This window comes from Hibiscus syriacus, unplaced genomic scaffold (assembly GCF_006381635.1).
Source record: "Hibiscus syriacus cultivar Baekdansim isolate YM2019G1 unplaced genomic scaffold, ASM638163v2 tig00110206_pilon, whole genome shotgun sequence".
NCBI lineage: Eukaryota > Viridiplantae > Streptophyta > Magnoliopsida > Malvales > Malvaceae > Hibiscus > Hibiscus syriacus.
In genome coordinates, this window is record NW_024062627.1 from 825381 (window position 1) to 852802 (window position 27422).

At 34.3% G+C, this 27422-nt stretch overlaps 3 protein-coding genes, 1 long non-coding RNA gene and 1 pseudogene across 4 annotated transcripts; 4 read left to right on the forward strand and 1 right to left on the reverse strand.

Moving 5' to 3' along the window:
- Positions 1 to 1846: 1846 nt before the first annotated feature.
- On the reverse strand, positions 1847 to 2370 carry LOC120219319 (annotated as a pseudogene).
- A 2889-nt stretch (positions 2371 to 5259) lies between these two features.
- LOC120219236 (protein unc-45 homolog A-like) lies at positions 5260 to 7761 on the forward strand. The gene is made up of 3 exons (XM_039216079.1): positions 5260 to 5526; positions 6857 to 7045; positions 7267 to 7761. The coding sequence occupies exons 1-3, from the start codon at positions 5347 to 5349 to the stop codon at positions 7759 to 7761; spliced, it is 864 nt and encodes a 287-aa protein (XP_039072010.1). The 5' UTR covers positions 5260 to 5346.
- A 1598-nt stretch (positions 7762 to 9359) lies between these two features.
- On the forward strand, positions 9360 to 14427 carry LOC120113444 (uncharacterized protein At4g15545-like). The gene is made up of 9 exons (XM_039134616.1): positions 9360 to 9686; positions 10098 to 10166; positions 11707 to 11760; positions 11936 to 11999; positions 12175 to 12246; positions 13376 to 13633; positions 13747 to 13789; positions 13905 to 13983; positions 14079 to 14427. The coding sequence occupies exons 1-9, from the start codon at positions 9360 to 9362 to the stop codon at positions 14169 to 14171; spliced, it is 1059 nt and encodes a 352-aa protein (XP_038990547.1). The 3' UTR covers positions 14172 to 14427.
- Positions 14428 to 15617: 1190 nt separating this feature from the next.
- On the forward strand, positions 15618 to 16542 carry LOC120219330. The gene is made up of 3 exons (XR_005525286.1): positions 15618 to 16089; positions 16195 to 16335; positions 16424 to 16542. It is a non-coding gene; the product is annotated as an uncharacterized LOC120219330 (long non-coding RNA).
- Positions 16543 to 22451: 5909 nt separating this feature from the next.
- LOC120219304 lies at positions 22452 to 23125 on the forward strand. Its single transcript, XM_039216122.1, has 3 exons — positions 22452 to 22563; positions 22642 to 22922; positions 23026 to 23125. The coding sequence occupies exons 1-3, from the start codon at positions 22534 to 22536 to the stop codon at positions 23051 to 23053; spliced, it is 339 nt and encodes a 112-aa protein (XP_039072053.1). The 5' UTR covers positions 22452 to 22533; the 3' UTR covers positions 23054 to 23125.
- The last annotated feature ends 4297 nt before the right edge of the window (positions 23126 to 27422 follow it).

Consider the following 27422-nt stretch of genomic DNA (forward strand, 5'->3'; position numbering starts at 1 on the left):
TTTCCTTAGTCAAATTTTTATACTATGTAGCCTAAAATACGTAAGGATAAAGAATTCGAATGATTCATCGACTAGAGTATTGTTTTGTTGAAATATCTAATTATCAAAAGTTATAAAATAGTCCTTTAACAATAAAATGTATCTTTATTGAATCAATCAACTATTAAAAGTTATAAAATGATCATTCAACTATTCATATGTTACAAACTCTCTTTTTTTTGTTAAAAAATTAACAATCGTTTGAGCTGGACGTTAACACGTTGACTAAAACATAATAAAATTTGATCTCATAATTGTTTGAGTTGCATTTTGTAGATCAACTCTCCATTTACATTATGTCGTCAAATCAGTGTTTGAAACATTATGATGTCGAACCAGGACTTGAAAGTAACGACGGTATCAGTAGACATCATTGAAATATGTTTTTATCATATCTTATCCAATATGTTAACGTTTAGCTCAGACGACCGTCATTTTTTAACGGAAAATGATAAGTTTGTAACATATGAATAGCCTAATGATCATTTTATAACTTCTAATAATCAGATGACTCATAAAGCAACACTCCATTTGTATACTTTACCCAATATACAATAATTTTTTGATTTTCAGTTTCAGTGTTTGTGCTGGCTGCTTAATAGGATGACAAAAAAATTCGAACCTGACGGAAAAAATCGAAAACTGAATTAAACGGGTCGGGTTCGGGGATGATAAACGGGGACGGGGACGGGAAAAAAACGTTTATGCTAAACGAGACGGGGATGGGGACAATTTTGGTAATCCTCGCTCCGATTACCCGATTACCCTGCCCGATACTCGACCCGATAAATATTAAAAATAATTATTATATATATATATATAATATTAATAAATTTAATTTAAATTAAAAAATATATAATAATTTATATATTTAATTTAAATATATATATATACTCGGCCCTATACCCGTTTAAATAATCGTTTATGCTAAACAGGGATACCAATTTCCCCGCGGTTTTCCCGATTATCCAATGAGAATCCCCGCTGATTTTTAAGCAAGAACATGTACGAGTTTTTTAAACAGGGACGAGAGATCAATACCTGGCCCGAACATGACCCGTTGCTATCCCTACTGCTTAGACGCCTGTTTTTATTTTTTTGATTTCCTCAAAATTAATGTTTTGTTTTGGACCATTTCGTAGTATGAAAATGGAACACGTTAGTATCAGTTTTTATTAGTCATATATTTTTCATAATAAAATACATATATTATTCGGTTTTTTCTGATTCATAAATCAATTAATATTAAATATTTAAGTACATTTAATTTTATATTTCGTTATATAATATATCAACAATAATATTAATTCAATTCAATTAATAATTTATATGAATATATGCATGCTTAAATAATTCATTAATTCAAATAATATTATATTCTTTATAGCAGCTGAAAATCATACAAACTCAAACAACCGTTGATATAAGATGGCTGAAAATTTCAAATTAAATCTCTTCATGATTTCTTTAACAGAAGAGAATATTACATTCTTTATAGCAGCTGGCATACGATGGCTCCTCAAACAACATCTATTTCAGTCCACCCCCAATTACCAACTTCCATTCTCCATGTTTGGATCTCAGCAGACTTTACATTCAGATTTAAACACAAAATTAGAAAAATATCATTGTATTATAGAAGACTTTGCCTTGGGCTTTTCCTCCAACCAAACACGAATTTTGCACCATTTTCAATACAGCATTACACATGAATCTTTTCACTATCATTTTCGTTCTCTTAACTTACGCAAACAAATTTAAATCTGACTAGAAGAAGAAGGACCGCACAAAAAAATGCCCCTTTTCGTTTTCCCTTTGAGCTTCTATATTTACAAAAAAAAATAGAAACGACGGCGTTTTGTTGATTGCTCTTCCTCCTAGTAACTCAAAAAACAGTCGTCGGAGAAAGAACCGAGTAGATCCCGGAGGTCACCCGACTCCGCCCCTCCGACTCTCAATGCTTTTCCATAACTCGCTCAAAAACCAGCACGCGACACGGAATATGAAGCACCCCTTTTTGGGCGTAACCATACACCTGAGCCGACTTATTCAGCAACGCTGTGAAAACCGGGTGGTTCAGCAACTGGGCGTTCACGACGAACAGCTCCATCTCTTCCCCTACGTAAATTGGCACGTGACCCTCGGGGACGGACCGCCGCGCTTGCTTCCTCAACGAATAAGTACTGCGATGTCGAGCGGTGGTATCGGAACGGAGGAGGCAGTAATTGGAAGAGGAAACGTCGGAGACGCGGGTGAGACGGCGGATGAGTCGCTTCATGGCTGAACCTTGAACTGATTTGAAGGTGAAGACGAAGACGAAGACGAAGACGAAGACGAAGACGAAGACGAAGACGAGATCTATAATGTAATGGTATGTTTGTTTGGAAACAGAAATGAGAGTGAGGGGAATATATAAAGAAGAGGAAAGAGAGGAAGACATTGACATAGAAAAGCTAATGATGAGACAGAGCGTGAAAGAGCGTAGATGGTACAGGTAGGAGTAGGACTACTTTGCAGCTACAATATTATAATGTTCACTTTACATTTATTTATTTATTTTTCTCTTTTCCCTTAATATTATAATATTCACCTTTACATCCATACATCATATTTCCCCCAAGTTCATCGATCAATTGTATAAGAATAGTTTTCATCCCAAAATTAATTATAACAATATTATTTAAAGAGATGATACATCTTTAAGTTATATAGAATAAAATCGTGTTTAATTGGAAGTGTTTTATTAAAAATATTTTTTATTTTTATCATATATAATTCATATGTTAGGGTGTTCGATTTTTATCATTTAAAAATCTGTCTTTCACAATAATATTTTAAAATTTAATTATTTAATTAATTTTTTATTTTATTTTAATTAATGAAATTATTGATTAATTGTTATTTTTCTTTTTCTTTTGTTTTAATTAACTATTTCATAACATAATCTTAATTTATTTAAATAATTATTGTTTACATAATGCTTATTTAAATAATTGATATGTTAAATAATTAATAACTAAACATAATTCATACTTAAATAATTAATGATGAATTAATTTTTTTTAATAAATATTTAAATTTATCATTTGATAAATATTGGAAATAAATATGTTATTTAGACAAACAAAATATGATTATTAACCAAAATACTCTAAACGATTATGTAAGTTATTTGACAGAGAAAATGAATACGTTCGACTAGAAACGTACAACTGAACTAAAATTAATAATTTTAAATTATATTTTTATAAGAATTATCCTAAATAATCTTCACTTACAAGCAACGATTATATATTTTTATAAGCATAATTAGCTATGTCAAAAAAGGAATAATTCATCATTATCAGTAATTAAAGCATTCAAAGCACTATTTGGTTTTTGGTTGTCTCTGGTAAGAGCAACTTCCGTAGAAGACTTTCAAATTATGAAATGCCCTCAGTGAGACTCGATCCCACGACCTCAAGGTTAATAACCTTGTGATCTACCAACTGAACTGAATAATCATCTCATTCAAAGCACTATTTATTATGAGTAAATAAAGTAAGTCGTATTACCTAGTTTTAATTAATTAACAATAATTCATCTTAAAAGAAACTAAAACCGATCACCGTCCAAAGTCATCATGTGTTTGCATTCTTTTATCCATTTTGTGAGTTAATAAGGAGTTGTACTTGATGGCTTACCCCTTACTTGTATCGGTCCCTTGTTTATATATTCACTATTGGTTTTCTTTTTCGTACAACGCATGACATTACTTTATATATAAATTAAGATATTCTCTATTCGAAAAAAATATTCATTTTCCTTTAATAATATAGATTATTAATTTAATTTAATTAATATCAATTAATGAATATTATCATATTTAGTAATATATATTAAAAAGTTTGTTTGGGGATCTTCTTCTCGCACCGTGTTAGAGAATTTCTTCTTCCCCTCCTCATAGGTAGGAATTATTCAAACATAATAATTTTAAAATTTAAAAAAAATTGATTTTTCAATAATGGTGTTTGCTTATTTTCTTATTTTATTGTCAATTTAAAACTTCATATTTCTTTTATTACAATGAATGGTTGATTTTTTGTTTTAATTTTTTAAATTTAAAAAAATTTAAAAAACCAAAAAAAATTGAAAAAACCAACTCCTATACATCTATCCTAAACCCAATATACCTAAATCCAACTCGTTCTCAACTATATCCACTTCAAATAAATAAGAATGAAACCCAAAAATAAAATCTAAAAATGTGTTTAGACAATATAATATTTTAAACATATAAAATGAATTTTAACTTCAACATTCAAAGTTCGAACTTAACAGGATCAAACATATTTTCTTTCATGTAATATTATATAATCATTATACTTTAATCCTCAACGTTTTTTTAGATCAAAATAATCTCTAATTGATGAAAAATATTAATTAATTAATTATCAATCCTTGTGATGACATGACACTTCTTATTTATCCAAATTATTGATGTGGTAGTGTCAAGTGTACATAAGCGTTAGCACATGTTATTTGTATAAAATAATATGTCATGTGTCTAAAATGATGATATGATATATAATATTAGTAAAATATTTTATTTATTAAATTAATATTATATAATATAATGATATTAATATTTTATAATATGAATAATGTATTTATAAAATAAATAATAATAGTTAGGAATTGAATTTTTCATCCTAAAAATCTAAGTTTAAATATTAACTTTTTTATTTTTTAATTTATCATTTTTTTCATGAGATGATGACGTATATTTTTATCTTATTCCATGAAAATAATTTAATAAATAAAAAATAGTTTTACTAACAAAATATATCATGTCATCATTTTAAACACGTGGTATATGTCATATCATCATTTACGTGTCACGTTATAATTTTTAAACACATTACATGTGTTACGTCATCGTTTAACCATTTATGTTTTTATGATAGTGTCACATTAATACTTTGGATACATAGGATGTGTTTTATCAGTGAAAAATATTGATCATTAATTAATTGACGATTTTCATCCAATTATGAATCATTTATTAAAATAAAAACATTAAAGACTCGCATATTTAAAAAAAAATACGAGTTAAAATGACTATTCAATTAAACATCATAGACTTAAATATTATTTTTAACATTATGGCAATTGTTTAAAAGGGTTCATAAACTTTATGGAAAATCCAACTCTCTTGTTGTCTTTCTCTCTCTCTCCTCTCTCTATCATTTTTTTTATAAAAAATATGTTCCATTGAAAATCTCATAACAGATTAACCAGATCGGAAGGACTGGGTAGCAGGTGAATATGGCGACGGCGTCGTTTAACAAGATCGAGAGGGCCCACCAGATGTATCGAGAAGGGATGTACGAGGAAGCCCTGATTTACTACACGGCGGCGTTGGCGGCTGCTAGGACGAAACCTCAAAAGATCGCGTTGCACAGCAATAGAGCTGCTTGTTTCTTGAAATTACATCAGTTCAGAAAGGTTTTTTTTTTTCCTCTAGTCCTTTTGAATTACATCTGATTTTGCTTATTGGATTTTCTCATTCAGTGGTTTTTAGTAGTAATCTTGCTTCATATTAGAGTATTTGGGCTTTGGGTTCATCGACAAAATTTTCTCAATGGACAAAAGTTTATTTTGTGAGAGTTGTACTAATCTTGATGAATATGAAAAATTGAAAACAGTAAATCAATTTTAATTATTTTTTCTTGTTAAATTTGGGACATTATTTTTTATATATGTGTGTGTGTGTATATATATATATATATTAGGTTCGTTTTTCCCCTTAATCCTGCTTGTGGACATAAGCCATAACGGTGCAATTTTCTTATCTTAGAAGCAAGGTTGGAAACTGTTAGTGAAGTTTTGGGAAGGTTAAATTTTATGATCAGTGTTTGTATCGTGCATAAGTTGTGGATTTTGAATTTTCGGTGTATTTTTTTATTATATGTTTGTCGTCGATTTAGTTTTGTGCTCCAATTTCATAGTTTGATGTCATGTAATGTAGTTATATTGTCTTTGTATTATTTGAGCCAGGATTGAAATATCAAATTTTGCAAAGTACAGGGCTAAAATTGACTCAATTAAAGTACAAGACTAGATCCACAACTTATACATGGTATAGGTACTAACCATGGAATCTTACCTTTTTGAAATTTATAGTGAATTTAAGATTTACGTTTTAGAATAATGAGGTTTTTAAAAAAAATGGAGAAAATTATGTAGCTAACAAGGTTTCCTTGTTTTGTTAGATTATGCAAGTACAAATAATGTTGAGCTATTAAATTTAAATTTGGGATTGCAGAAAAAGTTCGTATCTTAGATGGTCATTTTCCTAAACGATAAAGCAAGATTCAAATGTGAACAACATATGAGGAGTGCGATGATGAATCCTATAGATTTTAAATTGTTTTGATGTTTGATGAAAGTATCCATAACCTGGAATACATTGTGCAGACTCACATTCTTGCATTCTGTGTACGTGTATTGTCAGTGGGCACGGAGTTAGATAATCAAGTATTGACTTTGATACCACTTCTAACATGCCAAGACCCTCCCCTGAAAAAACAGATTGTTGACATGTGCGACGTTTACCCTTATACACCCAAAGACCTTAAGTATCCTTTCCGCTGTGGGGTTGAAGCTCCCTTCCTACTCCCCCTTGGAACACTTGAATTGACAACCATAATGTCGTACACAATATTTAGAAAGTTTAAAATGTGTGGCGTTGTAGTGTGCTTTTGGTTATTTATCCATTTTACTTTAATGAATGGAAACTGTTGCCTGAAAACTGATGTTAGTAATTCAACCGTAGGCAACAGAAGAATGTACCTCTGTTCTTGAGCTTGACCACAAGCACACTGGAGCTTTGATGTTGCGAGCGCAAACTCTAGTCACTTTAAAGGAGTACAATTCAGCACTCTTTGATGTCAACCGGCTCATAGAGTTGAATCCATCTTCAGAAGTTTATCATAACCTTAAAGCTTGCTTGAGGACGCAAGTGGTATGTTCTCTTCTCTCTATTTGGCTGTAGATCTTTTTCTTTTCATTTCACATAAACTCTGCCATTGGTTGGTCTTGGTTAATACAAAATCAATTGTTTGTTCGTTATACTTTCAAAAGTTATTGTTTCATTTGGTTACAATAGTTTTTTTTAAGTCACATGTATTTCATCTTCCGGATGTCAGTAAGAAACTGGATTTTGTTTTCTTTGCTTAAAGGAAGACACTTACTCCAATACCCGAGTCTGAAGCCGAGTTTGAAGAGGAGGAAGAAGAGCATGAACAATCCTGTACTGCACAGAAAGGAGAGGAACAATATGATAGCAAGGAAGACATTGTACTACCGGCTGTTCGGGAAGATCCGAATGTCAAAGAATCTTCTGAGCAGGAAATAGACTGTAAGTGCGTGCCTGAAATAAATACTAGAGTAGCTGCACCTCAAGAACCAAATTCCAAAGGATACCCAGGAATACCTAAATCCGACGCACACATAGAACAGAAGAAAGTGCCTCAAAGAATTGGTGTATCTGTTCCTATCGGACAGGGCACCAAAGATTCCAAGGGTTGGCAAGCAATCTCTAAGCCAAAGGGACACTCTGCTCTGGACTATGCACGGTGGGTCAAAGTTCAAGATGACTCTAGCGATGATGATGAGGACGACTCTCAGCCTCGGTACCGGTTCCGGGTAAGAACTGTTGGCATGCGACCAGTGAAGTGAACTGGGATGAAGTAAAAATTATTTTGACATGAATTCCTGGGCATTTCACAAAGAATCTGCTACTGCTGAGGAAAGTGTCGTGTTCGATCCGTCATGTTGAAACGTCCAAAGCCAGGGGCATCATATTTTACAGTTATCTCCCTGCTTTGAATTCGTCCATTAACAAACTTCAGGCTGCACGCAATGTGTAGGAAATGGCTGCACGTATCAACAGACGATGATCCTCATAGATCTCGTCGGAGTCGGGTAATCATCATTTTGTGGCGATGTAACTATTAGCCTGCATCTTGAACTGAACATCGATTTCCTCTATTCTTATTGCTTGAATTTGCATGCTTCATAGAAGGTGAGTAACTTTGAATCTGTCAAAGCTTGTTTGTGTCGGGGGAAAGAGTTTTTGCATCAATACATGTCTTATTTATTTGGAAATTCAACAACACAATCTGTATTTGTTATTTATTTGTATAGTTATTACTAAATGTTTAGAATTCTTGGTTATATTATATGTATTCGATTTAGGGTAGCATTTGATTGTTGTTACTTAATATCTCGGCATGACTCTTAAAATATTTAGACAATCCATCAAATACATCTATTAAACATAATTGACAATCGTCACATGTAAGAAATTCGCATGTCTTTATCCTTTTTTAGTGTGAAATAAAAGCACAAGTCTTATTTCTTTACTTAATAAGGTCCTTATAATAGCCATTTGCTGTTATTTTTATAAAATAACTTGCGCATAGAAAAAAGTTAGCTCTAAAAAACAAATATAAAAGAATCAAACTCTCCTCAGTCTTGCTCTTTAGGGCTTGCATCACTCTTCCACCAATAGAAAACTAACAAAATGATTGTAACATGAAAATGAAAAATACTAATTATTAAACAACCACTAAACTATATGAAAACCAAATAGAATCATAGGAGGAAACTCCTTGGAGCTCAAACCCTCCAAAAAGTCTTATAGGAACTCAAGAACATTATTAAGAAAGATGTGAAATCTCAATGAAGGTTATGGTAATCTTACCTTAAAGATCTTGTATTGATGCTTGAAAAAGAGAAAGATCGGAGTTTGTTCTTGTTAGCTCGGATGAAGAGAGAAGAGGAAGATAATGAAGGTAAGAAGAAAGCGAAACTTCTGGGGAAAATACTTGCATTTTTGTAGACTAATGACGACAACCAAACACAAATACAATGACACCGTATCTTCAATCCCTTCCTTTACCCTTTTATTTTATTTTTCTCTTATTCTTTTAAGTTTTATTGTTTTTTGGTTTTGTGATAAAATAAATTTATTTTTTAATGAAAGAATTAACAAAATGAAAAAGTAAAGTTTTTTTTAATAAAGTTAAATTTATATGGAAAATATATGAAATTAAATTAACGTGTCACGTCAGATTTATGTGATTTGGATAACTAAAGTTAACGATTCAAAGATCGTTTTGTTACAAATTAAAAATACCAGTGACTTCTTTATAACCTTTTAAACTTCAATAGTGAAAATGAAATGTAACAGAAAATTAGTGATTGTTTGGGTAGTTTACCGTATATATTAGTATTACATTTACGTACTCTACTTGTTTTATTATCTTTCTCAAATGTTCTCCTTTCCCCGAGCGACCGCAGAAGACACATTATCGGCGGTGTCGCTCGGATGTGGCGGAAGTGCGATGGACTTCAATCTTCCGGAGGAGATTCTTTCAGTGATACCCACGGACCCTTACGAGCAGTTAGATATGGCTCGTAAGATAACGTCCATGGCGATTGCATCAAGAGTGTCCAATATGGAGGCGGAGATGGCCAGGATGAGGGATAGCTTGTGTCAAAAGGATCGTACCATTTACGATTTGGAAGAGAAACTCTCAAGGTTGCAGCAAGCCAATCAGGAAGCTGATTCTAGATTAAAGCTTGCCTTCGCTGAAAATGTTTGTCCTTTTTTAATCTCTTAAAGTTTATTTTATGATTTTCTATGGGCCATTTTTGAAAGAAATTTTAAATTTTAGGGTTTACTCTCTCAGTCTCTCTCTCTCTCGCCTTTATTTTTTTGGCCACTCTTCTATCTTTTCTTCATTCATAACAACTAAAAATCGCTGTTAAGCAGAAATTCCGTTCCTGTCGAGGGATTTCTATAGTTTGTTTCTCTGTCTATGTGCATGCTGATTATTTTGTGGGCTTTTATTAATTATTTATTTATATTAATTTTTTTGGTTTTATCAGGAAGTAATGGTTTTATATATATATATACAAATTCGTTTTCGATCGAAGCATTTATCAAAATTTGTTGGGTTTTATTGTTCGTGAATTTGACAATTTTGTGTTGTTTTTTCTTATTGAAGGTTAAGCTTTCAAAGGAGCGTGATTCGTTGGCAATTACTGCAAGGAAACTTAGCCGTGATTTAGCTAAGGCGAGATTCTAATTTTAATTCTTGTTCCCTCTCTCCACCAATTCAAATAAACTTTTATTTCTGTTTTAGATATGTACAGCATGCTACATCTTTTTCGTGAGCAGATAAGTTCATTATGATTCATGAAATCAATTTTGAGCTTATGCTAAAGGTTCATATCAGGTTAGTGATGGGCCAAGTTCTTCTGGTTATGGAACATATGCTGCTACCTTTGTTGGTTTTTTAGTAGCTTATAACAAATTAGTTTTTTGGTAGCTAAGGTGGTGTAACTTTAAATGTTTTGATCTTGATAAAAAATGGGAACTTTAACTTAAGAAAATTCGTTATAAATGAAGCTTTATGTTTGAAATCTGCAGGCTGCGTGCTTCCTACGAGTTTAGTAAGTTAAAGATATCCCATGAAATCTACAATTTTTTTAATGGAATCTTCTGTATATCATGAAGGAAATACTTCAATAAATTTGTTTGAACTAGTGAACTTATCAAAAATAGAGTATTGGAATATGTATCTTTACAAATATATCTGCAAAACAGCAACTTTGCTCATGCAATCTATAACTTTGATTATGAAGTATCCTGCCACTTTAATCTTTTTTCTGGTTTAATCTGGAAAATTCAGGACTGCATTCCATTTTGAATTTTTAATTGCAGAAAAGATTCTATGCTCTTATTAATATGCAACCCTTTCTCGGAGCATAACATGAGTTTGAAATTGAAACTGAAACAGAGTTTTACTGGCTGTTTTTATGCCCATTTAATCTGCTTTAAGTTTCCCAATTCTAGTTATATATGGTATGCTTATGATAATGAACTCATTCTCTGGTGCTTGAGTTTCAACCTTTTTAATTAAAGAATTTTAAGAAGTTCTCTTTGGCAATGAATCCAGTCCATTTATGATTTTTGGTGTTGGTGTGTAATGTTCTTATTCAATGGATTCTTGAGTCCTATTAACCAAGTGCTTTCCCACTGTGTGAGATGATAATGGTAAAGGCCGAAGAATGCACTAGCAGTCTGTAAATTTGGTATTTTGCGTTGTAGTTACTTGATCAAAGCATTTGGAATGTTTACCTTTACATTCAAAGCTTTGATTCAGTCATATCTATGTTTAACTGTGCTTCTATCTAGTACCTATTATAGTTGTAAATTTAAATTCTTTCTTCAATAAACCCATTGAGTGACCTTAGTGGTAAAAGAGAATGTTGTTCTCCCTAGAGGACCCGGGTTCGAGGAGTAACATTTGTAGGTTGTGTGCACGTTGTCTATAGGCTAAGAAAATATTGAACAAATACTACCTTATAATCATCCCGAGACTTTTCAAAAAAAAATATTCATTCTTCAATGTCTTGCCCTTTCTGAAGAACTCAGATAATATTTTCCTATATCTCATCCTTTTCTTTTATAATTATGCTTGTTCATAATTCTCTTTCTCTATTTGTTTATCATTTCTTTTAAATTATATTTACCGGTGCATCATCATATTGCATTTTTGTTCTGTTTAGAAATTTGAAGCATAAAGAGTAACAAATTTTGATATTTGACAGTTGGAGACTTTTAAGCGACAGCTGATGCAATCTCTCAGTGATGACAATGCATCTGTAAGATATTGATATTTATCCATTCTTGTTTTATTTGTTCTTTACAATTCAATATATTTCTGTTTTTCCTAAATAAAACTGGTCTTCTGCACAATGTTTTCACTGTTCAATTTCTGTTTGTTCGGATCATTGAAGCAACATAATTTTTTAACCTTGTTTCAATTCTTTTTAACAGCAAGATGAAACAGTTGATATTGGGACCTGTGACCAGCCAGTCCCAAAAGCCTATCCTTACAAGGGTATTATTAAGCTCACTTATTGCTTTTCCCCCCTTTTGTATGATTTTCTCTGAATTTGTTCATATTTTTTCTCTTCAGAAACTCATCAATAGCTTATATCCACCTCCTTTCTTCCCACTTTTAAGTCCTCTCTTCTCTCCAATATTCTAATCAATCTTTACCTCCTTTCACGTAGATGATATCAGTGACTGCACATCAAATCATTCTTTCAACGGTTTGACAGGCATGGGAAATACATTTGATGAAGGTAACTGGACTCGTATTATTTGTCTATTAAGCTCCCATCCAAGAGTAATAAAATGTCTCCCCATTATATAATACCATAACACTCTAGTTAAAGAAATTCTATCACTCTTCTCTGAAAAGGTGTTGTTAATTAGGTTGATTCCAAGGGCTTGTAATGGGGAGGCAGATAGTTTAGCAAAGATGGGGATTTGTTGATTGTTAGACTATAGTTGCTTGTTATTTTCCTTCCCAGTTAGTAGGTTTTTCAAGTAGGTGGAGTTATTAAGTTTTATGTCAGGAGTTCAGGTGTAATTGTTAAGGTTTATGTAATTTTGGTTCAGCAATAAAACGAGGCACTCTTTCCCTCCCTCTAATAGTGGATCCTTTCTGTTGGGAAAGGGCTATCTATGAGGGAGGTTTTTAATGAGGCCTTCTATTCCTATCAAAAAAAAATATAATACCATAACACATTTTTTGGAAGAATTAGAGTAGGTTGATGGGTTTACTCTCAACTATTTTGAATGTTATGGATTGTTGCTTATAAGGTTGGTCTATTGTCTTGGCCTAGAAATCAACCATTGGGTCCTTTCTTTTACCACATCTAATGTCTCCATTTTGTACCTAAAAACACGTCTTTCTCCATTTTCTCTTTTACTTCCATCGTGCCCATTCATCTCTCAAGATTTTGTGTGGATTGTAATGGTATAGTCAATGTTATCACTTCATGCACTTTTAAGGTAGTGTGAGTCTATCTCTCAGAAACGTGGTTAGTTACTTCTTGTTTACAATCGGTGTCATCTTCACGTTTAACTTAAATATTGACACTAGAAAATTATTATGTGTATAAATGAATTAAGTTCCATGATTCTTCTATGATTGTATTGGTTGATTAGCTCCTAAAGGAAGCACAAAAGGAACTATGATTGTGTGAGCTTTTCTGAATCTCTGTGTAACATTTTTTCAAAAAATGTTATTGATTCTACTACTTGAATCCATTCTTTTACTTGCTATGAAATACATTAACAAGTTAGTGGGGTGATTCGAGTCAATAACTCTGCCATAAGTTGCAAAAGAATCTATAATCATACCTTCTGGGAAAACCTGAACTTTGTTTAAAAGCTTTAATGTAAGCTGATATACGTTCCCAACAGCAACAAGACATGCTGGGCAAAGATTTTCTATAACTCCATATATCACGCCACGGCTTAGTCCTACTGGAACTCCTAAAATTATATCCACAAGTATATCCCCTAAGGATCATTCTGCCGCTCTGTCTCCCCAAAGAAGTTCTGCTACAACATCTCCGACAAAGACTAGTTATGATGGGCGGACTTCACTCTCCTCATGGTACTCATCAAGCCAGCAGTCATCTAGAGCTAACTCTCCTCCTCGTGGGCATTCACTGCCAGGTTTTCTAGAATTGAAACTATTCCAATAAGACCAACTCATTTTGTTTTTCATGACTAGATAGCTCATTCTGTTTTCATCTGATTCGGTTTTTCTTGTATTTAAATATGTTTAGTACGGACTCGAATTGATGGAAAGCAGTTCTTCCGTCAGGCCAGGTAACTTTAATTTGTTTTAGTTGTTTCTGTGTCTCTGCATGTGTCTATATATTCAATTATGACATCTCAAAAGTCCCTAGCTCTTTACAAACTAATTGAAATATTTGTAATCTAGGAGTCGCCTTTCCTATGAACAGTTCAGTGCATTTTTAACTAACATCAAGGAACTAAATGCTCAGAAGCAAACCAGAGAGGTAATGTGTTGTTGAGCTCAGTGGAGACCTCCAGGAGTATACTGTTCAAACTTTCCGTGCTTCTTGAACTAATTTATTATTATTAAATTTTTTAGGATGCTTTGAGGAAGGCAGAGGAGATATTTGGGACAGATAACCAAGATCTATTTTTATCATTTCAAGGATTGCTAAATCGCAATGTTCGGTAGATCTTATATTATCTCTTGTTGAGATAATTTACCATTACTGGTTTGTCTACTTCTGGACATCATCTGTATGGTTGGCATATTTATTCACAATATTGGCCATATTCTTGAGGTGCACCCTTAACTATATAAAGGCCTGGCCATAGACTAATCTGTTATAAGACTCAATATCAGTTCATGAGTCATAGAAACCTATTATCTTCGTATGTGATAGATAACCTTTCGCCAATATTGCATGCTCCGATAAATAGTTGGCTAAGAATTCTAGCTTTACCCAATTTTCAAGGTCTCCTTTGCAACGAGACTAGTAAAGGTTTGTGATTCTGGAAGGCAGCATCTAGTTTATGTGGGGCAAAGTTTACTACATTCGGGTAGTATTTACATTTGGTCTAGGGAATTGATGAAGTACGCAGTTCGGCAGGTTGCTTGTCAAGCATGTCCTCATTTGGTTCGAGTCGATGAATGTTCCACAGAGCTAAAGTTTTACCAAAATGTAGTGTATATATATATATATATATGCAACAGCTTCTGATCCAGAAAATCAGAGTAGGGTGATTTTTGAGTTAATTGTAGGACCGTTAACGCGGGAATGCTGTGCAAAGAATTTCTTTGCTTATGTAATTCCCTATATACTGGTTAAGGAGTATGGATAGTAAGCATTGCAAGATTTTTGACATAAACTTGCATGTAATCACGTAATTTTCTTATATGGATTCACGTTTATCTCGTTCCTTATGCATGCAATTATGTCAATGTTATTATATAAAATTTGCTACATATTTGTCCCCGTTTTAAACCCAGTCTTGCAACTGTTGGAGAAACAATTATATAAGCATTCTAGATTATTGGTATCCGTTCTATTGATCGACTAATCTATCTAGATGGGGTATTGTAGAGACGAGGGCAACCCTCCTAACCCAGTTTGCTCTATTTGCAAACGTCAGGATTCGAACCCCTGACCTTGCTTAAGGGACCTAGGGTCTCATCCCACTAGATAAACATGTTGTTAGTCACAGATATGCCTATTTACTTGAGAGCCAATTGCACCTAATAGGTCATTTTTGTTGTATTTGGACTTGTATGCCAATTTACTTCATGGGTTATTGCTATAAAAAGGTAGAAGCTAAATATGTGAGCTTGAAAGCAAAATCTTACGGGGTCCCCTATACTTTTTTTTTTCTTTTCTACATTTGATCATTAAAATGAACATAAATTTCACTTTTCCTTCTCCAATCCAAAAATAATAATCAAAATAAATTTGATACGAAACCATTAAATTGTTATGTCGGTCCAATGAAATTTAATATTAATGGAAAACTAATAACCAAATTACTAGATTACAGCTATATAAAACGGTAAGCCAAAACAACAACTGACTATATATATAGGAACCCTTTAAAGCTTCAAGTGACTCAAAATCATAAACAAATAGTTCAAATTCTATTTTCCTTTCAATCGCATCTTCCCTAATTCTTTTTCAATGGCTTCCATCCCAAAGTTGTACACTAATTGTGCATTTCCCAATAGCTTTTCTCAGTTTCCAAATCCACAGACAGTTCCCCAAGAAAACTATACGGTTGGAGGTGGTGGTGCAATAATTCCCGGTGCAACATGGGGCGAAGAAATTAGCTTTCCGATGCTTTTAGACAACGGCGGGATCGATGTTTTTCAACAAATTTCTAATCTAACGGCTGCAGTCCCAGCAGCATTGTTTCCGTAGCTAAGCGGGACATCTTCGGACTTCGATGTCCCGACAGCTTTGCCTCATCACAGTAGCGTTTCACAAGGCTTCTGTGCCATTAATGGAACCATCCCAAATTTTGTTGCCAGATATCAATTACAAGATGACTATGAGTTTGGAGAAGAATGCACTGGATTTGTTCATCAGGATTTCAAGCCAGTTGATCCAAGACAAAACTGGGTATATGTATATATATATATATATATATATATATATATAAAACTTCTTTCATGTATTCATTGTTTGCATTACAATTTCACGAGGACTAATGTATTCTTTTGACAGGGAATTCAAGGAAATCAAATTTGGCGGGCCATGGAAGACAGCAATCTTAAGGTCGGTCGGTATTCGGTAGAAGAGAGGAAAGACAGAATTCTTAGATACTTGAAGAAGAGAAACCAAAGGAACTTTAACAAGACTATTAAGGTCTCTTCTTCGTTAATTTTCTCAGATATGATAATATTTAATTATATACGAAAGGAATGTATATTGACTGCTGGTCTTTTTCGTACAGTATGCTTGCAGGAAAACCCTAGCTGATAGAAGAGTTAGAGTGAGGGGAAGATTTGCAAGGAACACTCAACTTTGCGAAGATCAAGAAACGGTATTCAAAAAGGAAGCCGATAATTCATCCATTGACAAAAACTTGTATAATTGCTGTGAAGCAATCCGGGTATATATATCTCTTTCTTTTCATATATTAATGTACAATTTGGTTATGGGGAATGAGTTTGAGGAAATTAAAGATGTTTGGTTACTTTGTTTTGGTATTGCAGATGAAGCATGATGAGGATGATTGGTTGCAAGAGGCAATGGCAAATCTAATGTATTTACCCTATATTGCTGGTTGAGATATATATATGTTAGAGGTAGCTGTATATCTAATGGATTTACTAATGAAAAGCTCTCTAAAACTATACCCTCTGGTTTTACCGGTTAATCCCAACACTGACATGAAAAATTTTAGTGGAAGAATTCTAAGAAGGTATGAACTTGGCAATGTATCTGCAATTTGTTTAACTGACGACGTGCAAACATTTGGCATGCAGGAAATCAAGCCTTAATAGTCTTGTTATTTTAAAATATTTGTTGTATCGTTATATTTCTTAAAATTTTAAATTTTCATATAATTTAAGTGTTTTTTTTATATTTTCTATTAATAATTTAATTTCACATCCGTTAATTTTTTTAAGATCACATCATCTAACACAAAATTTTACATCCATTTATGTCCGATAACTAACCACGAACAAAATTATGAAAATGAATTGAAGGGGAATATAAATATTTGTCTAGCTAGTTTAGTTTTATTTTTTTTCAAAGTTTATATTTAAAGAAAATAATGAAATGAAATAAAGGAGAATATCTGACCACCTATAATGTATTGAATTATCATTTTTAACTAGATGATTAATATTTTAATTTTTTATTTTAAAAATACACGTGTTTGGGAAACGGAAAAAATCATAAAGGGGAACTGGACTTGTTCGATTTCGACGATGATACCCATTGAAGAACCAAGCTGGGGCATGTATATTTTATTCGTTGTCCTATTGGAACAAGGTGATTGCAGCATAAGCAATTTGTGTCCAAAAAGGTTTTTTAATGGACTAATTATAGGGTTAGCCCTTGAGGGTTTTCTAAGTGGCCCTGAACTTTTACAAATTATAGAAACACCCCTAAACTTTTCAATGAGCTTTGAATTAACCTTTGGATTTACTAAAATTTATAATATAGATCATAATTTTCAAAATTCAGCATAACAAGGTAAGCATAATAGTTACAAGAATAATACATAGGAATTAACAATTCACATGTCTTGCTTATCTAAGTTAGTATGTCTAGCTACCCAGTTCAATTGCTAACATCAAAACTGTACGAGTACGAGTCTGTCATTAAGGGTTTCAAATAGCAGTTCGTGATCGTGATAGCACCCGTGAAATAACGGTAGCACTACCTTTCGATATACCCGCTACACCCGCAATAGCGTCCAATAGCGCCCGCTATGGCCGCAATTAGGGGTGTAAATGAGCCGAGTCGAGCTCTCTGAAATGGAGCTCGACTCGACTCGAAAACTCACGAGCTTAAAATTTTTAAACTCGACTCGAACTCGAAATCCTGAACTGAAGCTCATGAGCAACTTGAAAAGGCTCGAAATGAAAAAAAATTCTTAAACTTAACAATATTGAATCCTCAAACTCGAACTTGAACTTTAAATATATGAAAGTCTTATTGTATTTTTAAAAAAAAATCAACACATAAATATTAATATTATTAATAATTTATTTTTTTTTAAAAAAATCTTAATATATTATATTTTCGAGCTGCTCACGAGCTTTTTGAGTCGAGTATCAAGTAGCTCGTTTCGGCTCGTTAAGAATTCGAGTCAAGCTCGAGTCGAGTCCATTCGATCCAAGTATTTATCGAGCATTGACCGAGTCGATCTCGAGTAGCTCGCGATCTGTCTCCTCTCATTTACAGCCCTAGCCGCAATAGTGCCTGCTATGACCGCAATTACGGTAAACATGAAATGACAAAAAATGCAACCGCGACCGCGATTTGAAACCTTGCTGTCATTAGTGTGAACTAGGGTTGTAAATGAGACGAGACAGATCACGAGCTACTCGAGATCGACTCGGTCAAGGCTCGATAAATATTCGGATCGAATGGACTCGACTCGAGCTCGAGCTCGACTCGAATTCTTAACGAGCCGAAACGCGTTACTTGATACTCGACTTGAAAAAGCTCGTGAGCAGCTCGAAAATATAATATATTAAGATTTTATTTTTTTTAAATTAATTAATAATAATATTCACATTTATGTGTTGATTTTTTTTTTAAAAATACAGTAAGGCTTTCATGTATTTAAGTTTCAGGTTCGAGTTTGAGGCTTCAATCTAGTTAAGTTTAAGAATTTTTTTATTTCGAGCCTTTTCGAGCTGTTCACGAGTTTCAATTCAGGATTTCGAGTTCGAGTCGAAATTAAAAATTTTAAGCTCGCGAGTTTTCGAATCAAGTCGAGTTGCATTTTAGAGTTTTCGAGTCGAGTCGAGCTCAGCGATCCTCGAGCTCGACTCGGCTCGTTCACACCCCTAGTGTGAACTGATCTAAATAAATAACTGTACGGGTCAACCGAAGTAATAAACAATGCGAGCTGTGACTCAACGCGATAAACCGCCAAAATCTTCTCATGTACAACTCGACCAATGCAAACAAACAATATGCCATGTAATAGTGCTTGCAGTATCGATATCCGTATTATCATCTCAATCATATATAGAATCATCCTGATACACGAGAAACATAGATCAGTAATCAAAGATATGGACTTACCTTACTACGTATTTTCCTTAATTCAAATATAACACAATAATTAAGAGGTTACAATAACATTAAATACCATAACACAATAAATCATTCAAACAAACACATGTAGCATGATAAGGGCACATTCACACTTTAGCACTAGAATACAAATAGACACACACATTAAATCACATAAATAAATTGCTGTAGCATGTAATAGACACACACCTAGGATCGTACGACTTTAAATCTACTGATAAGTATAGACTTTTCAGGATTGATAATTAAGGCACTTGAATCAGTGCAACCGAAATATACGGTTAAGTAAAAATAATCGATGTTACTATTTTGGATTATCAGGGATGCTTATACCTCGAAATCATTATGACACATGGATTTTGTACATGGTCGATGATGGTTAACACGAGGGTGTGGAAAGTCATCTAAGGTTGTTTCAATGAGTTTGGAGAAGAAAAAAATGTTGCAAGGATAATTTGGAACATGTAAATGGATGTGATGGGAGAACTTGTCCACCTATGGAGGCATTGTAAAATGATTTAGAGAGGTAAGCATACAAGTGACAAGTGTGTTTGTGCATACTAATGGTTGACTCAAAATGACAAAGCCTTGGGTATTTGAATCTCAATGCAACCAAGTCAAACAAAGAAAGAAAAAAGGCTAATCATCTCTTATTCTACGTCTTTTTAAGGTTGGGAAATATTCCTTTTCTTTTGTTTAGACTTGCAAATGGGTGTCACAAGGTAGCCAGTCAAATTGAGTAATAGGATGATTAATTAAAGATCATGTTTAAATATGATATTGTGAATTAAAAAAGTTAAATTTGGACGGTTATTTCATAATGAACCTCTGTAAAATTTGATTTAGATTAATAAACTAATAAATTAGATATCGATGACCCATGATGGATACAAATAATTATATTAAAAAAAATCTTTTGATATCTTTATATGTTTAACGGGATATATATATATATATATATATATATATATATATATATATATATATATATATAAGGAATTCAAAATTTTCAAAGCAAAGTTGAGTTGGCCTAATATATAGAGGTCCCCTCACTACTCGTTGTGCAAGTGAAACTTTAAAGTTAGGAAGTTCATAATGGGACTTTGGGTACAAACTAAATTTTGCTACATATCCAACAAGGACAAGGTTCAAGCTGGACTCTGGTGCTGTCTAGTTCATTCTTACTACTAAAATGGAAAACTAAATTTGATACAAGTATCTGCTGCTGCTTGTTTAGTCTTTTTCTTCCACATGAACTTAATGAATAATGCCTCTTTTATTTTTCCACTTGAAAGTGTTTCAGTTCCTCCCTCTCTGTTCAGCAGCAAAAGTTAAGTCCTTTTCAAATTTCAATGCAACGAGTATTTTTCAAACCGAACTCGAATTACTAACGAGTGCAGATATCGAAACCGTGTCCTTTGAAGGGGAGGGAGAGGTAAAATGTGTTGGTGGATGGATCCAAGCCAAGTACAAATTCAAGAAATGAATGATTCTCCAACTGTTGCTGAAATGCAAGGCCTTGGAATCAAGCAGGAAACTTGGATCAAATCAAAGGATCATCCCCAAAGATTTGTCGGTCGACAAAGTGATTATCTTGCAAGCATTTGATGTCCCACAAAAGATTATGGTACAAGCCCTAGGAATTACTGCCACAGGAATGAGGAGTGTCGGACCCCATTTGGGGATATGTGTGGGGAAAGAGACTATGTATATAGGGTTGACCTTCACCATCAGATTGATTCTTCAAAACTTGGGAATTTGAGGACAACATTCATGCTGCAAATTTGGGAAAAAAATTCTCAGCTTTTTTCCCTTTAGGTGAAGGCTTTAAATTCTGAGTGTACTGTAGATTGTGCATGCCAATGCCATTTGCAGTTGCAGTCAAAATGGATTATCAGATTTGATGCCATATCGATGTCGCAATTATAGCATATATGGAAACCTAAATAGTCTTAACTGTGCCTAAAAACAATGATGATTAAGGAGGAAATTTGTTCATACATGGGAAAGGTAGAAGATAAAGCTTTTAAGTGCCACAAATCATGGAGGTTTCTTTACTATAGTTAATGCTATTTGTCTCTTCAACACCACTTCCTTTCTGCCCTCCACTGTTGTTTAGATTTCATCAAGTAATTGTGTTTTCGGAATTCTTAAGACAAATAGTTTAAGACTGACATAAGTTGATGGTATTTGATTAGTGGTACTTGATTCATTACTTTCTTTATAACTTTTAAAGTTATAATCCATTTATGCTGATATTAATATTGTTGGTTAGGCTAAAGTTCAGTTCTCGAATGGGCTCCTCAAAGTTGATGTACGTATTAAAACATAAAGGGTGCTAATCCATCCTATGTCTAATCTAAGTCCAGCCCATGTATGTGGCTTATTTTTTAGGCCTTCATGCAAAATACGATTTTGACCAGAACAAAATATTTGATGAATACTTCTGCTTCGCTTGTTTATTTTAATTTATTAAATTAATTAAATAAATAAATAAAAATAAAATCTTCATACTCGTTTATTAAATAAGAATAACACTAATAATATATATTTAATTTCTTTATGTTTATGAACAAATTCATCTATATCTATTTTAAACTCAATTAACCAACCATTTAAAGGCGGATTATCATTTAAAGTTCCGTACATGAGTGATTCAATACTCGTTATAATGATCTGCCTTGTCCAACTCTTAAGCAAATAACCTCTTTTTTTAGCAAATATTAATCACTAAGCAATTGTTGTTGCTGTAACATACTTCCTCTTTTTAAAGCAAATAAACTCGATTGTTGTTCCATTTACTGCTTGATGCGAACCCCTTATTTTTAACCAACCGGTAGTTAGATCCGTATCATCATTAATGGAAACATCTACTATTATTATCAATTTAGGCATGCTAAAAAAATTTTTAAAACAAAAAATAAATTTTCTTAAATTAAAGTAGTCTCTTCCATTTAGCATGTGAATGCATGCTACTGGCTTCGGTTTCTTGGCTCTATCCGTCCAGGTATGACGCGGCGATGACTCGGTTTCTTCATAAAGAATAACCTTTTAGGTCCGACAAGGCGGCAGCATGCAGTAAACACAATAAATTAAGTAACACCATCGATGATCGCGCGACTCAGTTCATCTTTCTCTACAAAACCATGCGAAAGTTGTGTAATTCGAGAGACGACCCCATCATATTTTTTCCCTCATATAAATGATGGCTCTCTGCTTCATTGTTTTCATCGCTACATCACTTCGAACGAGAGGAAACAACGTACGTCCAATATAACAATGTCCAAGGCTCGTTCCAGTAAGCACAAGGTATAGTAAATATAACTGTATTCATTCCTTGATATTGAATTTCTAGTCCTAATGAGTTGTTTATGGTAATTTTGGAAGAAAAAGGGAAGGAGACATGTGAAGGCGAAATGTAGAGTAGAGTTAAAGGGAGAGATGGAAGATATAAGAAAGGAGCAAAAGAGCATCAAAGAAGCACAATCACAAATAGGAGAGAAACTTAGGGCAATGGGAATGGAGTGTGAAGTCTTACAAGAAGAAATTCAGTTGATGATCCAGCGAAGTGCGTCTACCCAAATTCGTCTGTGTCTCATGTTTAATATAATCAAGGCACGAGAGGAAGGCGATTTTGATAAGGCTGCTCACATGACAATATTGCTACGGTTGTTTTTACATATTGGTTTATTGCATAGGCTTCAAAATAACACACGTTTAAGAACAAATGGTTGACATGCTTTCTTTTTCCTTCTGGGTTTTTTTTTGCAGTGAAAAAATAGCAACGGATGACATGTAGCAGGAAAAAGACTATCTTCGGTCCACGTGTTGTGTTTTTACTTTGTTTTGAGGGAAACAATGTTGCATCAATCGATCGATTACAGATCTTCAAGCTGCAGCTTTGTTTTCACTTTGTCATGCTAATTATTTTATCAAACATGATGTATGTTTTGTAAATAATTAAGAAAATTTTTAAATAAATAATATATTATAATTATCTCATATTATTCAAAATAATTTTGATAGTAATAACTAGTCTCGTGGTGTATAGGTACAGATGTAACTATTTTTCAAAAATGATTAAAGTGACTTTTTTAAAGTTTTAATTTGACAAGCAGAAAAAGGAAAGCTAAAGAAACCCTAGCTTATTACTATTTCACAACCCAAGATGAGTTAGCTTATTACAAACTTAAACCCAAAGCAATCTCAAACAATCTTAAAACCCTCTTCGCATTTCTCAAATAATCTAACTTTCCATCCAAAAAACGATCGGCAAACTGGAGGTGAGACAGGCTTACCCCACTTGCTCCCACTCTAACACCCTTGATCACACCGACTTCTTCAGCCTTTCTAAAACAACCACTTAAGGCTTCACCCACAAAATTAAAAAGCAAGGGGGATAAAGGGCATCCCTGACGGAGCCCTCTCTTGATCTTAAAAGGGGAGCCATTAACTAGCACTGAAATCGAAACTGTCAAGATGCACAGCCTCATCCATAACCTCCACCTTTTTCCGAATCCCATGGATCTCAAAATCAGATCAAGGAACTCCCAGTCGACCGAGTCGTAGGCCTTCTTGAAGTAAGCTTTTAAAACCACCGCCTCTCTTTTCCTTCGAGAAAGGTAGTCTATGAGCTCGTTGGCGATGAGAGCGCAGTCTGAAATCTGTTTACTGGCAATGAAAGCGAACTGAGCCTCTCCCACCACTTCGTTGATACACTTTGCCAATCGCCTTGACAAAACTCTAGCCACAATTTTGTATATACTTCCGACTAGCGAAATGGGTCTGAAATTCGTCACACACTCAGGATTCAGGAACTTCCTTTTTTGGGATAAGCGTGATGAACGAATGGTTGAAGGATCTATCACATGGTATTCCATTGTAGAATTCACTGAACATGGACATAATCTTATCCTTGAGCACAAGCCAAAATTTCTTGAAGAACTCCAGGTTGAAACCGTCTGGTCTTGGGGCTCTCGAACCATCTGCTGACTGTATAGCTGACCAGACTTCCTCCTCTGTGAAAGGATCTTCAATATTGTTTCTTGACTCCAAACTTAGTTTCTTCAGACGCACATCAAAATTCATCAGTGGCAAGATGTTGACATAATCTTATCCTTGTACCATCATGTTGCTTACGTCTCTGACAGGCCACAAGAGGATCGACACCAAGTAAATTTATCAGTGTTGATCGCCTTCGTCATGAAATCTGCTATGTTGTCTTTGGTATGGATCTTCTGCATATCTACTGTCCATTCTTCCACCTTTTCATGAATGAAATGGTACTGAACTCGTATGTGCTTTTTCCTTGAATGAAATGCTGGATTCCTTGCTAGATGCAAGGCGCTTTGACTGTCACAAAACAAAGAGACATACTCTTGATTGTGCCCAAGCTCATCCAATAACATCTTCAACCAAATTGCTTCTTTACTGGCTTGTGTAGCTGCTACATATTCTGCTTGTGTTGTGGATGTAGCCACAACTGACTGCAATTTAAAAACACAGCTTACAGCTCCACCAGCAATTTTGAACACATATCCTGTTGTAGATTTGCTTTTATCCAAATCCCCTGCATAGTAAGAATCTACATACCCATTGATTAGTAAGTTTGATCCTCCGTAACATAATGCAACATTTGAGGTCCCTTTGATGTATCTCAGGATCCTCTTTACTGTATTCCAATTCTCTTTGCCTGGATTCGCCATGTACCGACTAACCACTCCCACTGCTTGTGCAATGTCTGGTCTTGTGCATATCATAGTGAACATTAAACTTCCCACTGCTGATGCATACGGTACTCGAGACATCTCCATCCTCTCTTCTTCACTGCTAGGACTCATACTGGAGGATAATTTGAAGTTAATAGGAAGAGGGGTAGAGATTTGCTTACAATATTGCATGCTGAATCGTGACAAGATCTTCTTCAAGTAATTCTTTTGTGTAAGTCAAATCTTCCTATTACTTCTGTCTCGGTGAATTTGCATCCCTAGAATCTTGTTTGCTGATCCCAAGTCCTTCATTTCAAATTCCTTAGCCAGTTGTGCCTTTAATTCTTCAATATGATCTTTGTTGGGTCCTGCAACCAACATGTCATCCACATACAACAGCAATATAACAAAATCGTTATCACCAGACCTCTTGAAATAAGCACAAGGGTCTGCATTAAGTCTGTTGTATCCAAGGCACATAATGAAGGAATCAAATATCTTATACCAACACCTCGGCGCCTGCTTTAGACCGTACAGAGATTTGTTCAACCTGCAAACCAAGTTCTTCTTTTCTTTTTCTTCAAAACCTTCAGGCTGGAGCATATAAATCTCTTCTTCAAGATTTCCATGAAGAAAAGTTGTTTTAACATCTAGCTGCTCTAGATGTAAGTTCAATGTAGCACACATTTCCAAGAGTACTCGAACTGTTGTTAGTCGAACCACAGGAGAAAAAATTTCATTGAAATCAATACCTTCTTTTTGAGCATATCCTTTGACCACCAGTCTTGCACGGTACCTCTCCACTTGATCGTCAACATTTCGCTTGATTTTGAAGACCCATTTGTTACCAATTGGCTTCCTTCCTTGTGGTAGTGGCACAAGGTCCCATGTATTATTTTTATGAAGGGCTTCGATTTCTTCTTACATCGCCATCATCCATAATGAAGCATCTGAGTTGTTTATTACCTCCTGGTATGTTGATGGCTCACCGTCCTCTGTTAAAAGGCAGTATGCAATATTACCTTCTATAACATAATTTGAGTTCCAATTGGGATGTCTTCTCACACGATCTGATTGACGAGTTATTGGAGCATCAGAACTCTCTAGTTCTTGTTCATCATGAGCTGGTTCTGCTTCAGAAGAATCTCCTTGTTCAACCTCCTTTTCCACATGTATATGAGTAGTCTCTGACTTTTCAGCGCTAGCATCGTCTTCTTTTCTTTGTAGCTTATCTTCTACAAAGATAACATCCCTGCTAATGATCACTTTGCGGGTAGTGGGATCCCACAAGCGATACCCCTTTACTCCATCAGCATACCCCAAGAATTTGTATTTCCTGGATTTTGGATCCAACTTCGAAATTTCTTGGGAGTTGTACATCACGTACACAATACTTCCAAATACATGGAGGTTTGAATAATCAGCTGGTTTACCAGTCCACATCTCCATTCGTGTCTTCAGCTCTATTGCAGTTGATGGAGCTCGATTCACCAAATAACATGCGGTATTGACTGCTTATGCCCAGAATGATTTTTCTAGGCCTGCATCCCTCAACATTGCTCGTGTTCTTTCTAACAAGGTTCTATTTATCCGCTCTGCCACTCCATTTTGTTAAGGAGTGTTCGCCACTGTGAACTGTCTTTTGATGCCTTCTCTCTTGCAAAAGTCATCAAATTCTTCGCTTGTGTATTCTCCTCCATTATCTGTTCTGAAACACTTGATCTTATTTCCAGAATCAAGTTCCACCCGCGCTTTGAAGTTTTTGAAAGTTGCAAACACATCTGACTTCTTCTTAATAGGGTACACCCAACATCTCCTGGAGTAGTCATCAATAAATGAGACAAAGTATTTTGCTCCGCCTAGGGATGTGACCGGTGCTTGCCATACGTCAGAGTGAACCAATTCTAGAACACTTTTGCCTCTAGAATTTGATGTGTTGAATTTCAACTGGTGTTGCTTAATTGTTATACAATGCTCACACAAAGGAAGTGATACCTTTGTTAAGATGGGAAGTAACTTTTGCTCCACAAGGACTTTCATTCCTTGTTCTGACATTTGTCCAAGTTTCTTATGCCATAGCATTGCAGAATCTGAACTACATGAGGCAACAGAGGCTTCTGCTTCTAGCAAAGTCTCTTCCTTCAGCATGTACAAGTTTGCAGCTATCTTTTCGCCTTTCAGCACCACAAGCGCTCCACGGAACACCTTCATGATTTCTTTCTGTGTTTCAATCTTGCTTGCATTATTATCCAACAATCCGTAGGATAATAAATTTTTCTTCACGCCTTTCACGTGCCGCACATCTCGAACAACTTTAATTGTTCCATCATACATCTTCAATTTGATGGTTCCCACGCCAACGATATCTAAGGCATGATCATTGCAACTATAGACAGATCCTCCTGAGACAGGTTCATAATGATGGAACCATTCTCTTCTTGAGGTCATGTGATATGTTGC

Bases quoted from the DNA above. Each gene is read 5' to 3' on its own strand.
- LOC120219304 (XM_039216122.1), top strand. From the start codon at position 22,534: ATGTCCAAGGCTCGTTCCAGTAAGCACAAG. The intron at 22,564-22,641 runs GTATAGTAAATA...TAATTTTGGAAG, and splicing joins CTCGTTCCAGTAAGCACAAG to AAAAAGGGAAGGAGACATGT. The intron at 22,923-23,025 runs GTTGTTTTTACA...TTTTTTTTGCAG, and splicing joins CACATGACAATATTGCTACG to TGAAAAAATAGCAACGGATG.
- LOC120113444 (XM_039134616.1), top strand. From the start codon at position 9,360: ATGTTCTCCTTTCCCCGAGCGACCGCAGAAGACACATTATCGGCGGTG. The intron at 11,761-11,935 runs GTAAGATATTGA...TCTTTTTAACAG, and splicing joins TCAGTGATGACAATGCATCT to CAAGATGAAACAGTTGATAT. The intron at 12,247-13,375 runs GTAACTGGACTC...CGTTCCCAACAG, and splicing joins GGGAAATACATTTGATGAAG to CAACAAGACATGCTGGGCAA.
- LOC120219236 (XM_039216079.1), top strand. From the start codon at position 5,347: ATGGCGACGGCGTCGTTTAACAAGATCGAGAGGGCCCACCAGATGTAT. The intron at 5,527-6,856 runs GTTTTTTTTTTT...ATTCAACCGTAG, and splicing joins AATTACATCAGTTCAGAAAG to GCAACAGAAGAATGTACCTC. The intron at 7,046-7,266 runs GTATGTTCTCTT...GCTTAAAGGAAG, and splicing joins CTTGCTTGAGGACGCAAGTG to ACACTTACTCCAATACCCGA.